General features: G+C 30.1%; 2 protein-coding genes and 1 long non-coding RNA gene across 4 annotated transcripts; 1 reads left to right on the top strand and 2 right to left on the bottom strand.

The window, feature by feature from the left end:
• Positions 1 to 354: 354 nt before the first annotated feature.
• LOC129314421 (zinc finger CCCH domain-containing protein 61-like) lies at positions 355 to 1,971 on the bottom strand. The gene is made up of 2 exons (XM_054957864.1): positions 1,052 to 1,971; positions 355 to 757 (listed from the first exon to the last, which is right to left on the bottom strand). Exons 1-2 carry the CDS (start codon positions 1,873 to 1,875, stop codon positions 598 to 600), a joined length of 984 nt encoding a protein of 327 aa, XP_054813839.1. The 5' UTR covers positions 1,876 to 1,971; the 3' UTR covers positions 355 to 597.
• A 9,332-nt stretch (positions 1,972 to 11,303) lies between these two features.
• On the bottom strand, positions 11,304 to 13,053 carry LOC129312637 (probable protein phosphatase 2C 58). 2 transcript variants are annotated; one of them, XM_054955311.1, is made up of 5 exons: positions 12,897 to 13,053; positions 12,477 to 12,728; positions 12,069 to 12,345; positions 11,832 to 11,986; positions 11,304 to 11,680 (listed from the first exon to the last, which is right to left on the bottom strand). In XM_054955311.1, the coding sequence occupies exons 1-5, from the start codon at positions 12,927 to 12,929 to the stop codon at positions 11,543 to 11,545; spliced, it is 855 nt and encodes a 284-aa protein (XP_054811286.1). In that variant the 5' UTR covers positions 12,930 to 13,053; the 3' UTR covers positions 11,304 to 11,542. The 2 variants fall into 2 exon arrangements, with proteins under 2 accessions (XP_054811286.1, XP_054811287.1); XM_054955312.1 differs by having other exon boundaries at positions 12,815 to 12,926.
• LOC129312639 (uncharacterized) lies at positions 12,609 to 13,198 on the top strand. The gene is made up of 2 exons (XR_008593642.1): positions 12,609 to 12,878; positions 12,952 to 13,198. It is a non-coding gene; the product is annotated as an uncharacterized LOC129312639 (long non-coding RNA).
• Positions 13,199 to 16,422: the final 3,224 nt, after the last annotated feature.

The raw sequence follows: 16,422 nt of genomic DNA, 5'->3' as shown, positions 1-16,422 counted from the left end.
CACCTTTTTAATTTTTTATTATAAATAATTATATTATCTAATTACTTTGATCTAGGGTCAATGTCTACTCTTTCAAGAATTGGTCTCAATTAATAAACTTAAACCTAAAAGTGGTATATTTTGTTATTAAAATATTTATCATCAGATATTCCAATTTGCATGCATGCCGCCATGTGTATGAAGATTCCCTTTTAAGAACTACCAAAATTAAACAGGAATTAATAAGCATATCTGAAGACGGAATTCTGATCCTAAAGATACACAGGTTCATCAGGTTTGGTTCAACACGTAATACCACAAGCACATGAGGTTAAGGCAACGAAAACTTCGAAAGCAACCAACAAAACACACGACTGACTCATGAATCTCTATATAGCTTTCACCTAAAGCAAAATCACACACACACATATGGTGTCTACAGACATCGTGCATAATAAATTACAGAATGGTTAAAAACTGTTTCACAGTAATTAACAACAGATTCAGACAAAGTAATGAACCTGAAACAATAACTATAACAATAGACATCCCACCACTGCTCACACGGTATTTACACTTCTGCGTCGTCGTCGTCGTCAGCAATGACAGCAAGTTATTTTATCTTCCTGAAATAATAGTCACCATGCATCTATATGAGCAGGTCATTGACCCAACCGAGATCTGGAGTTGCACAGGAAGACCCATTATCATCATCAACGATTCTGCTCTCGATTTTTCCAGTGGAAGAAATTCTCGAGGCAGATAGACTTGCTGGGGTCTGGAAAATCAGATAAGAGCAAGGTGAAAGAATTATCTACCTTTGATATTTGTCACAATTGAAAGAAGTGGAAGGTGAAGGAATGAACTGATCATCACAGTTAAAGCAAGAAACGTCAAGCCATGGCAGATTTGGAGGTTCACTACCAGGAGTAGTGGTTGCATTAATTTCAGGTGAAGAAGCTTCATTGAAATTCAGAGCCTCCAAGGAGCTCATCAACTCAGTGAGATCATCCTTGTAGCTCATGACCATACCCTGACGATAAGCCTGGATTCCTTAATTCTTTCACTATACCTTGAAATTTGCGACAAGCCATTCGCAGAGGTTCCTGTTTTGGTCGGTGAGATAGAGGGCGACGGCGGCGGTGAAAAATGGGACATCCCAATGAGAGTTGAAGTTGGAGAAGAATGAGCAGAGCGATGACAGAACATACAGCAATTATTGTTTGATCCCAATGAGGGGTTTAAGAATTTCTTGTTCTTGTCTGAGATTTGATCCAGTGAAGAAGAACAATTCGCCGGCAAAATTCTCAGTTGGCGAGGGGTGTGAGCGAAGAAGCACACCTTCCGCTTACAATTCTTACCATCCTTACAAGCCTCCGTTCTGTACCTTGCTGGGTGAAGCCAACATTCAAACACCCCGTGTGCAAACTCGCAAGTATCGCCGCGTCTGCATGAGCCGCTGCGGCGGTACTCCGAGCAGATAGTGCCGGAGTAGTGGTACCTTCTGGGATCGCGCCGGCGAGCCTTTTCACCGGGATGAACGAAGGGACAGTCGGTCCAGTCGTGGCTCCGGCTGCGACTGCATCGGCGGACCTTGAACTCGTACATTCGGAAGTGTTCGGAGGAGTACGGATCGGTATCGTCGTCGTCGGATTCATCCACGATATTGTTGTGGGGGAGGAATTTCCGCAGAAGGATCTCATCAGAAGAAGAAAACCGTGGCGAGTCAGTGAAAATATCGGCGACGTCGTGCATAACAGTTTTGGCGCCGCCAAGGCGAGTGAGGAGCTTCCTTGGTGGCATGATTTCAATGTCCCTACTGATCATTGATTTCTTTGGGAAGAGGAGCTGATGGGTATCGTAGAACTTGTTCTCTGCGCATTCAGCACTGCTCATTTTAGCAGCTCCTTGTGAGATTTTCAGAGAGAGAAAGTGAAAGAATATTGAAGAAGGTAGAAGCGAGGGGGAGAGAGTGATAGAATGGGCCGTCTGTGTTAGGTGGCAAGTGAAGGGAGGCATGCGGGAGAATATATAGGCGGTTGAGGAGCGAGAAAGACAAGATGCAGAAAGGGGGGGTTATATTAAGAAATTCTTTTAATTGGTGAATTATTAACATTAAAAATTAACAATGTCATATTAAAAATATTATTATTATTATAAGGAAAAATGACAATTAGAAATCCATGAGAATCAATAATTTAAAAATCAAACCAAATTAAAAGTAGGACCATCGATCAGAGTCATTAACACTTCAATTTGAACTCAAAAACTATTTTAATAATTGAACCGAATTCGACTTGAGCTGAGCCACCATTGGGTGCAAAAAACAAAATTGAATCGAAAAATGGAGAGGTCTTAAAAAACTGAACAATTTTAAATATAATATTTAAAAAACTTAAAAAATTTAAAAAAACTAAAAAAATTAAAAACTTAGATCATATTAAAAGCCCAACTTTATTTTTGAAAAATTCATGTATATAAAATATGATTTAAAGCTATTTTTTATAAAGATATTGACAATTATATGTGAAAATAAAGATATTTTGAGTCTACTCATGTATAATTTAATCAAAATTTAGTCATATTTGAAATTTATAAAATTATAATTTATAATATTATTAATTTAAAATCATGTTATGTCATTTTATTAACATATTGTAGCTTTTTTATTTATTATATATATATATATATTTAATATTATTTTTTTTAATTATTATGTTATTGGTTTGATTATTGATCCAATCCAATTGAAATATACAAACGGTGAACCATTTCTTTTTTTGATTTAATATCTGATCTAACTATGAAAACATTGATGAGGACATTAATGACAACTACATAGTCTAAATTATTAAAATCTCAATAATAAATAATAATCTTTACTTATAATTAAAAAATGCAAATAGTTATTTAAAAAATCAACAAATTGGGATTGCTTGTAATATCAGTTAATTAAAATTTATGAGAGTCAATTGTAAATAATAAGCTAATTATTTGTGTTTTTTTATTGTTAATATATAAATAAATTATTTGAAAAATTAGCAAAATATATTTAAAATTATTTAATGTTAATTATGAATTTACAAAAATTAATTACAAATCGCAAGCCAATTACTTATAATTTTTTGCTATTGTTTAGGAAATCAATAAAAGATAATTAAAAATTTTTGTAGTACTAGTTGGACATTTATAAAAATTTATTACGAATCTCAAATCAATTAATAAAAAATAATTTATCATAAATAAAAAGCACAGTCTATTATTGAATTTCAATAATTCAATATATGTAATTATTATCGATAATTTTATGGTCTATTTGTCATTTCCCCTTATTATAACTAATATACATTAGCCTTTCTAAAAAGGACTATGGCCGTTCGCCCGTTTAGGCTTAACTTTGAGTCTTTCTAAATATAATTTTTTAAAAGAAAAGTTACTTTTAATTGAACTCAATAATATTTAAATTTAAATCAATTAAATAATTATATAAAAAATTATTATGACATTATTTTTGTATTACATTAAAAAATATATTATTTGGAATTGATATCATATATATATATGAATAGTTTCTTAACAAGTTTTTTTTTAACTCATGAATTTAATCATTCATGGTGAGATATCCTTATTTTGTGAGGGTAAAGATTCTCCCCTCTTTCTTTTTCATCATCTTCCCTTCTTTTCCCTTTTTAACAATTAGATTAACATTTGGATGGTTTAAATTTAATCTCCTATAAAATTATTATTGAAATGTTAAGGTATAAAAAAATACAAAATATTAAAACACAAACTACTAAAGTTTAATATGAACAGTTAAAAAAATACAATAAAAATAAAATAAAAAGAATATTTTATAGAAAATAAAATTTCTTAAACCATCAAAATCAAGATCTAATGATTAAAAATTAAGAGTATAAATAAAACTTCATTTATTTTTATAATGTTTTTTTGGCCAATACAAGTATAGATATTCACCATAAACATATATACAAAACATAGAGGCAATATATAGACATTTATACACTTGGCCAGGGGAAAAAAAAAACATTTACAGACCAATTTCAGCAAACACTATATATTTACATACAGATATCTCTACTATTTATAGAGTTGATATTCTTGTTAAGAGAAAGTGAAAAAGTGGAGGGGAAGACTCTTGCAAACAAATGGGCAGAGTCTCTTATTAGTTGTGACAAATCAATCAACAATATAATTAACTTGATTGATCGGTATTGGAGCCCAGTAGAAAGAACATGTAGGAAGTAAAACCAAATTGTGTGTACGGAACATATGTTTAACCTCTTCAACAACATATATTGATTCATAATTTATAAGATCATCAGTTTAAATTATATCTTTTTATATAAAAATCTTATGAATAATTTGTAAATATCTATATAAATGTTCCTTGAGCTTTGAGTTATGTCATAATCATAGTAGGTTTTGGGACTTGACTCATGTAAAAAAAAATTTATATATTAAAAAAACATCTTCAACAATGCATGTATATCTATCCTCGTCCAGTCTTAACACGAGACAAACTTGAATGCATTGAATTACATTATAATCCTCGCTAACAGTAACATAGATTGGTTTGGTCTAATCCAGAAAAAACATACTACTAATGGCAGAGACAAGGGTAGATCAGGGGAATCACAACCCCTTTAATTTTTAAATTTTTTTAATAAAATATAAAAATTATATATTTTTGGTCCTTAAATATATTTGATACTAAGAAAATTTAACATTGCCTAAACTTTAACAATCACTTATTCTAAAGTTAAAAGATTATGGTTTAAATACTTTTCTATAATAAAGTTGCTTCTTTTTGTAACAACAAAGTATTAAAATTTTTTATATGGATTATTTTTTACTTTGATATAATTAAATCTCGCTGACACAAGGATTATATAGCAATTAAGTATCACTGTCACGTTGATATATTTAATTTGTCATGGATTATCAATTGCAAGAATTAAATAATAGATTAAGTGAGCAAGTAACAAATCTTCTTAAATTGAGCACAACTTTAAATCTCAATTATGTATTTAAATCATTTAATTCTAAAAACTTACATAATCTTGTTGAAAAATGTTACTCTTTTGATTTTTCAAATAAAAAAAAAACTTGATTGGAATAGAATTAATTACAACACAATGAGCTTGATGTGCTCAAAAATTCTAATTTTAATAACTTGACTATTGTACATGAGTGAATTATATCAAAAGTTCATAGAGGTTGAAAAGTAAAGTTAAATTTTTATCCTTCGATTGACATTATTAAAAAAGTTTAATATGTAATTTAGATTTTGAACTAAAGATTTAATAGTTATTTGAACGCTAAACTTTAAAAATGTATATTTTAAATTCTAAATAATTAAAGTTAGAGCAATTTAGCCCTTACCGTTAACTTTGAACAAACATTCATCAAATTCATTTAGAAAAAAATTACACCTTAGACCCCAGGTTGACAAACTTTTATTGAAAGTTAACGGCAGAGGTAAAATTGCCCCAACTGTAATTGTTTAATATTTAAAATATATCTTTTAAAGTTTAGGGTTCAAATTACTCCTAAATTTATAATTTATGATTCAAATTGTATATTAACTCTTATTAAGAATTGTACTAATTTCTTCCAATGTCAATGACAACCATCAAAATGGGTGTTTTCAACTATAAAAATTATAAAAGCAAGGCTTTGCAACAAGAATGGAAGATAAAATTTTCACTAATTAAATGATATTTAATATCAAAAAAATAAAATTATTGAAAATTTTATTGTAGACAAATAATTAATATTAGGAAAATCACATATAGATCCTATGAAGTAAACTTATTTATAAATAAGTCTCGTGACATTCAAGAATCACAAATAGGTCTTTCGGGACCTGACTGTAATCTAAATTTGGGGTAAAAAGATAATAACATTCTTATTAAACATATATACATTATATCAATAAAATAATTTACTATCATAATTTTAACTTTTTACAGCTATAATTTCATATATTCAATAATTAAACTAATCAATTTAATTATTGAATATGTGAAATTATAATTGTAAATTATTGATGAATTAGTTGTACAAAATTAATATCAAGCTTTGTTCATAACTCATAATTGTTTAACTATTATATATATGAAATTACAATTATAAAAAGTTAAAATTATACTTGTAAATTGTTGATAGAGTAGTTAAAAATTAATTATTTAATTGATATAATGTATGTCTAATAGAGGTAGTGTTATCTTTACAACCTAATTTTAAATTATACTTAAGTCTTAAGAAATCTAACTATGTTTTTAAATTTCGCAAGATTTAATTGTAAATAAATTTGCTCAATAGGACCTATATATTGCACAATTTTTGAAAAAAAAAATCTTTATTCCTTAATATGGAGGGTCATTTATTATTACTTTTCAATTTTATTCTTATTATAAATTTAATTGTATGACTTATTGTATATTGTGTATCTCTCTCTTCTTATTTTTAATAGGGACAAAGTTTGAAATTTTTTTATTTTAAAATATATTTAATTGAATGAGTTGATATAATTTAAAAAATGGAACTCATCTAGACTTGATATTATAAAAAAAAAAATCACTATAAGAAGGCTCCAAAGACAACTCCAACATCTGCATTTGATTAGTTAAGCCGGTGGCTTCCATCAATAGCAGCCTATGGATTCATCCCTTCAAAGTGGGGCAAAACTCAACAACAACGACCACGGTACGAGGCCAAGAATCGAAGTTAGACTGGCACTTGCATTTATTAACCGTGTCCAAAAAGTTAGAAAGTCATTACATCGCGACGGGTGAGCTCAAGTTTATAAACTTGCTTATCTAAAATCAATCATTTTTTAAGGTTCAATTTCAATCTTCATTTAAAATATTTAATGTTGGGCTTGTAAACTCTTTTTATTTTTTTATTTTTTATTTTTAAAAATTAAAATTTTTTATTACAACATTTTATATTCTTTTTTAAAATATAAATTATAATGTTTAAAAATTAAAAATAAATAATAGAAATTCTAAGTTTAAAGTATAAATAAATATTTTAAAGTTTGAATATAGTTTGAAAATAAAAAAATTTATTTTTCAAGGGTAAAATAAAAAAGCATGCTTAAATGAGTGGCTCGTTGCTCTTGTTCCTGGCTCTACATACATTGATCATGGTTGTCAAAATTAGACTGAACACATCCATTTGATCAATGAATTAACGAGTCAGTCCCAAAACAAATGAACTATAACGAGTCAAATTCTAAATTAATCTGAAATATTCCCGAATATTTAGTTTAAAAAATCGATTGAGAATTGATTAATTAAATCAACTATTAATTAAAAAAGATTTGAAAATAGTCTTAAAATTTGGCAATCTAAAATAAGGAGTAAAGATATTTTAATTAATGAAATAGTTTTAAAATTTACTACTTTCATTTCATGATTTGTAACTACGAAAAACAAGAGAATTTACACATAAAATTCAACAAATTTTAAACAAAAAAATTAGTCTCATACGGTTATTTACAATCCTCAAAATACAAATTTACAAGCAAGGCTCTTTAATTTGTAAAGGAAAACTATTTCTAAGTGTGTGTGTATATATATATATATATAATTATATATATTTAACAAGTTTTTCTTTTACAAATTAATCAATCTTATTTGAAATTTTTTTTTTCTCTGCAGGTTGCAAAATGAAATGAGATAAGCGAACATTTGAATAGTTCAGTAAAAAAACCTCTGATCTTTATTTTAAATTTTCAAATTTTTTAATTCTTATTTAAGTTTATTTCATTCCTGTAGTCTTTAATGGCAATCTCCCTGTAATTTTTATCTTAAATATATAAAATTTTAAAAATACGTCAATTCGTTCTTTATTTAATCATAATTAGATCAATACGTTTTAAATTAGTATTGTTTTAACTAAATTACTTTGATGTCAAAAGAATCGGATCCCGGATGGACAAGAAATGAGCGCGTGGCATCATCAGACATGCAAGAGAGGGTACGTGGCGATGGGAGCATTGATTGCGGGAAGCAGTGTAGGGCACGTGTAACGTTTTGATTATAAAGAATAAGAAGCCGAATAAAATAATGAATATATAATTCCACATCGAAAACTTCGTCTGTTCATGTGACTTCTCAAGCTACGTGCTAGTAGAAGCTCTTGATAAAAAGAAGAAGAAGAAGAAGCAGCAGCAGCCACGTGTTAGTATGTTATAAGGGGCGTGTTGACGTATCTCTCGGCATGGAGAATAATTTGGTTTACTCCACTCTTGGTCTTGGGTCATTTTGAAAATTCCAGATCACACCAAGTTGTTAAATTTCGAGCCAGCGCTTTTCATAAAATTTATAAATTATAAATATAAATAGTCCTCACTTGTTTTACGTTACAAAAAAATAAATAAATAATGCATTATTAATTTAACGTCGCTTCGAAGCTTAGATCGTCGGCCGTGGTTGAGGGACAAAGATTTTATTTTCAAAAAATTAAAGCCATTTTGATAAATTTACTTTAATCTTTAATTTTATTAAAATATCTATAGATTTAAAGGGTATTTCAATTCAATAATTTGAGAGATTAACTAAAATTAAGTTTCTTACAGAAAACTTAAATCTCATTCTCTTAAAGTATATATATCTTTCGTTCGAGATATATATACACTTCATTAGTTTAACAACCCAGATGATCATTGCTCATCTTGGTTTCTTTCTACCTTGATAAACTCATCCAGAGGGAACAAAAATTTAACAGGCACTACCCGTTATGCAAGTTGCAATATTGATCCTTTTGCTATGTTAGCTTCCTATTTATGCGAAATGTTCATAGCAAATGATTTTTTTTTTGTTGGGAGTTGTAGCTGATGTTGTTCATGGGTTTAAAATTAATGGTACAATACATTCTGACTTTCGAATTAGCATCCATGTAAATTCTGAGAGCGAACGTATCCCTATATTTATGCCAAAGGATATTATAAATACATTATTTATAGTCTATCTGGTTTGTTCTATTTAGATTTATATTGGAAGGAAGGATAAAGGTGATTTTGTGCCTTTTCAGTTGTTTCATACAAGCAACTTGGAATTTGCAGACTAGCTGGATAAATATTCCTATCTGTGAATCTTGATTGAAGGTATTTTACTAGGTTATTATCAATTAAGAATGCTTTTCTTACTTAACTTGTATCATGTGTATGTGTTTTTTGCCTTGAAACTTGGTTTTGATGACTATGGATTACAAACTCGGTTTACACGGTACTTGTTATTGGAGATAGCACTGAAAGACAACACTGATGTTTGCAATTATAAGCTTTGTAGTGGTGCATAGAAAAAATTGAGGGTGAAACTGACAATCCAAGCAATGCAATTGTTTATTGGTTAAAAATTTATTGTATTTTAAACGTTGAAAATGTCAATAAAACTATTAATTATTATAATTTATTCAATTTATTATGAAATTTATTAGAATTTATGTAATTATAATAAAATAAGGGTTTGTTTTTTGAAATTGCAGGACAATTCGAAAAAATTTACCTTTTTTTACCTTAAAAAATGTGACTTTCTACATGGTTATTCTACACTGGTTTAGGGTTTAATCAATGTACCGGTTAAGCTCCCTGATTGATGTAGAAAATATGCTGATAATTATTTTTTCTAAATTTTAATGTATTTTCTATATTATTTTTTATATTTGAAGTAGAAAATAAACTTTCTAAACTCTATGTAATAACACCAATTGATAAACCAATGTGAAAAGTATTTTTTTAACTATTGTAAAAGGCTTTTTCTTTTGGTCTGAACTTGCAATTTGTGGGCTGAGTGGCAGCACATTAACCAACAAGCTAATGTAAAAGGCCTTCTCTATTATAGTGTGTGAAGCTATAGTTATGAAATATTAAAGTGATAGTTATAAATTATTTATGTGATTATCGTGTATAATTAGTATTAAACTTGTAACCAATGATGAGTTTAACTATTGAATATGTAAAGTTACGATTGTAAAAAAATTGAAGTGATGGTTATAAATTATTGATAAAGTGGTTAGTAACAGTTCATCGGTTTAACAATTAAATATGTAAAATTATAATTATAAAATATTAAAGTGATAATTGTAAATTATTGATAAAGTAGTTGTGAAATATTAAAATGATAGTTGTGAATTATTGATGAGGTAGTTGTGAAATATTGAAGTGATAGTTTTAAATTATTTGTGACTGTTGTGTATAATTAGTGTTAAACTTTTAGTAATATATTAACTACTAGATATGTGAATTATAGTTGTAAACTATTGGAGTGATAATTGTATATTAATAGCATGATCAGTTTAATTATTAAATATTTAAAATTGTACCTATAAAAAATTAAAATTATAGTTGTCAATTATAATAAAGTAATTTTAAATTATTTAAAATATTATTGTCTTTGCACCTCAATTTTAAATTACACTCAGATTCAAAAGAAATTTGGCTATAATTTCTAAATTTTACAAGATGTATTTGTTAATAAATTTATTCTGCAGCAACTAGACATAATTTTTAAAAAAAAATTGGGAGCTCAAAAAGTAAACCATTTGTCGTTTTTGTTTGTGGATTATTACGTGGAATTGTTATAATCTTCAAGGTGTTTTTGAATTGTTCTCAATGTCGTAGCTTTTATAGCCTTCAATAAAAATCTGTTACGTCAAATTCAAGGTCTTCATGGAATTGGTTTCGGCCCAAATCCTGGAAAAACATAAAAAGCCAGGCCCATTCAACAGTCTGATTGCAAGTCTGGGGCGTTAAATTGGACAAAGCCACTTTCACCGGACAAAAATGCAAATAAAAATGCAACTGGATACGTGACCTGCAGCGGGGAATCACGCCATGGGGTGAGCTCAGTGAGGAACACCCTTGTCAGGATCTCCAGCCAATCAATTTCAATTTTTTTTTCCTTTTACCAACTTTCATTTTTAATAACTGAGATTCTTTCTATAACTAACATCAAACAGTCATTTATTTTATGTTAAATTATCAAAACGCTTCATTTCATTAAATTGAGGAACACAAAATGCAGCAAACATCACTCTGTTCCGTAAGATACAAGTATAATGCAACACAAAATGCTTTGATCTTCAATGAGCTTCCCAAGAACATGGTATGGTTGAATCATATCATAGGTAACAAAGGATAGCCACCCCAAAATTTACCTTACAAATACACGCATTTGATTTCATATGAAAAACTATTAAACCTAAAGTCCTAACAAAAATAGGTAATCGTTTAATCATTTTGCTTGTTTAAACAGTGGATATTATTATCTCCAGGCCTATTTATAAGAAACAAGTTATAAATAAACCGCAAGTAATATGATATTTATACAATTACAGAACATACATTATAATAACAGTAAGCGTCTTCAAAGAACCTTGAGGGAAAAGTAAAACAACATTTGATTCGATTTGATCATTGAGACCCAATGGGTTGGCGTGGAAACATTATACCCCCATCATCCTTATATAGTCCATCCCTCTGGTAACTTTCAAGATCAGATTGCATTGGCTTATTCAAGAAATTATTGTGTCACTATTGGAACTTGACAATGATGCAGGATATGTCATCCTTACTGTTCCTAGCAACAGCTTCTTCTATCAAACGCTTGGCTGCAGCCTGAGCATCCTTTGCTTTTCTGATACAATTCACTGCTTCTTGGTTTGTCATCACCTTTCAGTGAACACAATAATCTTTGTCAGTTAATTAAGCTACTACATAAATCCAGGCCATAAAATCATATATTGAATGATTCTCTGGATTTCAATTTTCAATTTCCATTGAGTATCGATCTCCAAACTCTTGTGAGAATTAGAAAGCTAACCTTCCATATTCCATCACTTGCCAGGATTAGGAACTCTGTGTCTTCTTCTACCGTCTCCACAACCACATCAGGTTCAGAACTAAGATGCATCTTTAAGCTCTTATCACCAAAAGCCCTCGCTACAGCAAGCTTTCCATCAACACGAGGCACATCTCCTGCAACGGACAAACAGAATTTCACAGTACCACTTATGTCCTATACAGGACAGAATCCGAGAGATAAACCTGTAAAAACTACCTGGAATGTTTGAGACGAAACCACCACGGCTCTCGATCATCGTTTTTTCTTTGCTTGGCTCGTGATCGATGGATAGTTGCTTGGGCTTGCCATTCTTGCTAATAACAGCTCGAGAGTCTCCAACGTTTGCCACTACAAGTTTCTGACCATTGATAAGGATTGCAGTTACGGCGGTTGATCCTCCTCGTCCCAACTCAAACGATTGTTCCAATATTTTCTCATCTGTTATAAGGTAAGCTCTCTTCACTGCACTTTCTGTTTCAGTCCAGAAGTCTTCCTGCTCCCACCACAATTAAAATTCGTCATCGTGATTGTGAGATGAAAACCATACCAAACAAGCGAAATAGTATCAGAGAACGACTTGCGTGAATCGCAGTGACATTCAGGTAAATACGTGCGACGTAGTACCTGTTTTAGGATGTTGTCGAAAAGGTTGTTCTGCAAATAGCTTGCAACATCATGGCCTAAATGGCCATCAAATATTGCGAACAACCCTAATTCCTTGTCCTTCTCTTGCTTGAATTTTGCAACTACATAGTCTTCCATAGCATGAGCTGATTTCCCCTTCACCAGGTGAAATCCATGTGTTATGTTTTTTAACATTTTGCCTTTTCCTTTACCTCGGTCACCTCCTGATGATGTTCCGAACCCTGCTTTCACCTGCAAGAAAGTTTCAATCTTTACAACCCAATTGCTTATATGGGCAGAAAACTGCTAAATTTGCAGAGACAGGAAAGGGAGACCACTTTTTCTAGTTCACAGGAATCAGAAATATTTGATCATGCTTAAGCTTCACGAACGAAAATGAAGGTATTGATTTCCAGTTACCTTCATCTTTTGAAGGATTTCTCTGCCATTCATGTTGATTTTTATTTTTTCCCAGACGACAACAGCTCAGACTATGGAGTTCAGACAGGGATAGAAAGGAAGAGAAGATGACGGAGAAATTAAGAGTGGACATGTAAAAATGGAACTTTGACTTTTAAGCACGTGAACTAGTTGATAGTGTTAACTTCTCTTTAATTTGTATTATTGTGGAGACCGAGTCGTTTTCAAACAGCGCATACTCGTCTGCCGACGACGTCAATCTTTTCTTACTATTATTCCACTTCCGCTCCATTATTAACAAATCCTCTTTCCCACTTGTCCTTCCCACTGTTTTACTGAAATCCAAGTTTAACTAGCCTAATAATTTTAAAAAATTACTATACTTAATATATTGTGAATAATATATAATAAGCAATGTTGTGAAAATCAGACCAGACCGGACGATCCGACTATCACCCGCTGAATAAAATGATCCGGTTCAATCAATTGAATCAATCTGACATTTGACTCGGGTTGACTCGAATTGAACAGGCCGATTTTGAGAGAACCGGCTTTGACCCGGAAACCGGACCCAGGTCAACCCGATTCAAAGCCAAAAAAATTACAAAAAAAAAAAGAAATTTAGGTTGAGTTGCTTAAATCCACAATTTCTCTTCTCTAATCACTAATTCTCTCTTTTCTTCTCTTCTCTAATCTCTAATATCTCCTTCATGGCCCAAATTCAATCTCTAACTTTTCCTCCAACATCTGCCTCCAGCTCTAAAGATCCAATCTTTAGTATCGAGATCGAAAGCTTGTGAGTTATGAGATAACAGCATGCCTCCAGTTCTAACATTTTCCTTTGAGATCACAAGCTTGTACTGACATGCCTTTACCTCTAGCTCCAATGATCCCAGCATCTAGCTTTTAGAGTTGAGATTCCAAGCACTATCGACAAATTAATATTTTATTTATATAATTGTGCATATAAATTTTATTTTTTATTTAATTTTTATGTCACTGATTCAATCGCCGGTCTAACCGATTAGATCATAAAAATCGCGATCCGTTGCTTTTTTCGATTCGATGTCCGGTTCGAGTTTCAAAATATTGATAATAAGTTTGGTTGTTGGGAAAGTTACAGTCTCTCTCCCCCTCACCTGACTGAACTCTATCTGAATTATTTTTATCATAAATAGGTACCAACCTTTCACTTATAGCGAGATATATTATTTTCTTTTCTTTTTTTTTAGCAAATAGCTTGCTAAAGTCAACATCTTTTCAGGTCAAAGTTTTGTCACACATCCGGCATAACTTTTCTAATGACCATCCTTTTAGTAATCTTAATTATCAGTAATCTAACAACATTATCAAGCCTTTTTCTATTGAGTGAGGTTGGCTATATAAATTATATATGATGCCATTATAATTTATCATATATCAAGTTTTTAAAAATATTATTAATTAAGAAATGTCGATTAACAACTTTTAAATGTATTCTCTTTGACTTTCTTTTATCTCTCTTAATAAGGCTTAAAGTTATCAGTTTCACTTTCTTCACTGGTGCCTTATGCGGTCTTTTTTGTATATGTCCAAATCATATCAAATGATTTTCTATCATTTTCCTTTTAATAGGTGCTACGCTAACATTTTCACGGATGTGCTCATTTCAGATTTTATCGTTAAGTGTATATCTGTACATTCATTTTAACATTCTTATCTTTGCTACTCCAACTTTATATTTTTATTGCCATAATAAAGCTTAACATTCATTACCATATAATAGAACTGATTTTATAATAGTTTGATAAAACTTTTTTTTAATTTATTAGGTACTTTATGATTAAAAATAACTCAATCTTTCTCTAATTAAATCACCTAGCTCGTATCATATATGCAATACCCCATTCAATTTCCTTATTATGTTGAATAATAACTCTCAAATACCTAAACTTTCTATTTCAGGTATAATCTAATATCCTAATTTCACTTTTAGATTATTACTAACTGACATCTTATAATAATAAAAAAATTTCCATGAAAAATTGAAATTCTAAGAATATATTTTCAATGCTCAACCCCTTAAATACTAAAACAAAAGGGGGAGCCACAATTTCATTCAGCATTATACCAAATCAACATAAATTATATATTTGCTCACCTCTCACTTGCACTAGTATTTTGACCCACTTTTAAAATTCATAATGAATAGATATAAATCTTGGAGCTTAAAATACACAAAATAATTTAACAATCTCATAGTGCAAATAAGTCAAAAATATGAACTTCCTTAGTTGGTAATATCTTGCAAGGTTATATATAATAATAAAAAAAAATGAGGCCTACAGATAGGACAGTAATCCTATGCCTCAAATCGTTTCCTCTTATTTTGTTTTGTGAAACTAGCTCCTGTAATATTGAAGAGAAAGAAGTGAGTATAATCACTTAGTAACTAAGGTTTATGTAACTTAAACTAATTCATGTCAATCAATTTAAATACAGGTGTCAATGAATGATATTCACAAGTCAATTTAACATGTTCAAAGATATATTTACACTTTATATCATTACGAGCATATAATCATGGAATGATAACACAATATCTCATTTTCACATTTTTATAACACTAATCACTCGTTCTCATCATAAGGGTCACAATATAAATAATCATGTGTCCTTTTTATCACAATATACATAATCACACATTCTTTATATCTTCCTTATACCTCTGACATGAAATAGTGGGTTATAATACACTGACATTGTTTATAAGATGAGACTACCCTAGGGCTACTCAGCTAAGATTGCCTAACTCACTTGTGAGTCACGATTTCTGTCAAAAATCAAATTGTGGGGTGTCATTTTTTCTAAACTAGCTTCCTCATTAAACAAATGAAAAAATAGTTAGGTTCAAATCCTTTGTTGAACAAGTGGCACGATAAGTATAAACAAATATAAGTAAACCATCGAACTCTGATGAAAGCCTTACCACATGGATTTTAAACTCTACTCATCTTCCTAGGTGAACTGTGACCTCTCATGATTATGTAATGCTTAAAATGCATAATTCCTTAACATGAAAAATACTCAATTTACAGGCATGCTCGATACTATCATTGTACTCAAAAAACACCTAATTATTATCACATAATACATAACAACAAATCATTAAACTCCTCAAATATCGCATCATTGAACCCTACAACCATATCATCAAACTCTACCATCTCATATCACATCATTAGACTCCAAAATTAACATATTATTGAACTCCACAGTCAACTCATCACTAAACTCCACAAGTATTATACCATTGAACTCCACACATGTTGTGTCATAAAACTCCACACTAAGTATGTCATTGAACTTTGCAAACACTAATTTATTGAACTTCACAAAACATAATATATGATTTTCAAATAACTCATGCCATACTTATATCTCAAATACTTTTACACACTTCAATTGTAACATTTAAATTAATAAATTAATTAACACACACAAACACAAGAAAAATTTTCTCTCAATTATCTCAAATCTTTGAGAG

This window comes from Prosopis cineraria, unplaced genomic scaffold (assembly GCF_029017545.1).
Source record: "Prosopis cineraria cultivar Desert tree isolate PC_DT_omini unplaced genomic scaffold, ASM2901754v1 PC6, whole genome shotgun sequence".
NCBI lineage: Eukaryota > Viridiplantae > Streptophyta > Magnoliopsida > Fabales > Fabaceae > Prosopis > Prosopis cineraria.
Note: the sequence above shows the minus strand (reverse complement) of the source record. Positions and strands in the feature narration are given on the sequence as shown.

What these genes read in the sequence shown, in the direction of transcription:
- LOC129314421 (XM_054957864.1), bottom strand. Translation starts at nt 1,875, where the DNA reads ATGAGCAGTGCTGAATGCGCAGAGAACAAGTTCTACGATACCCATCAG. An exon ending in GGCTTGTCGCAAATTTCAAG is followed by an intron (nt 758 to 1,051) that starts GTATAGTGAAAG and finishes CTGATTTTCCAG; the next exon opens with ACCCCAGCAAGTCTATCTGC.
- LOC129312637 (XM_054955311.1), bottom strand. Translation starts at nt 12,929, where the DNA reads ATGAATGGCAGAGAAATCCTTCAAAAGATGAAG. An exon ending in TTTCGTCTCAAACATTCCAG is followed by an intron (nt 11,987 to 12,068) that starts GTAGTTTTTACA and finishes TGTCCGTTGCAG; the next exon opens with GAGATGTGCCTCGTGTTGAT. An exon ending in CAAGTGATGGAATATGGAAG is followed by an intron (nt 11,681 to 11,831) that starts GTTAGCTTTCTA and finishes GTTCACTGAAAG; the next exon opens with GTGATGACAAACCAAGAAGC.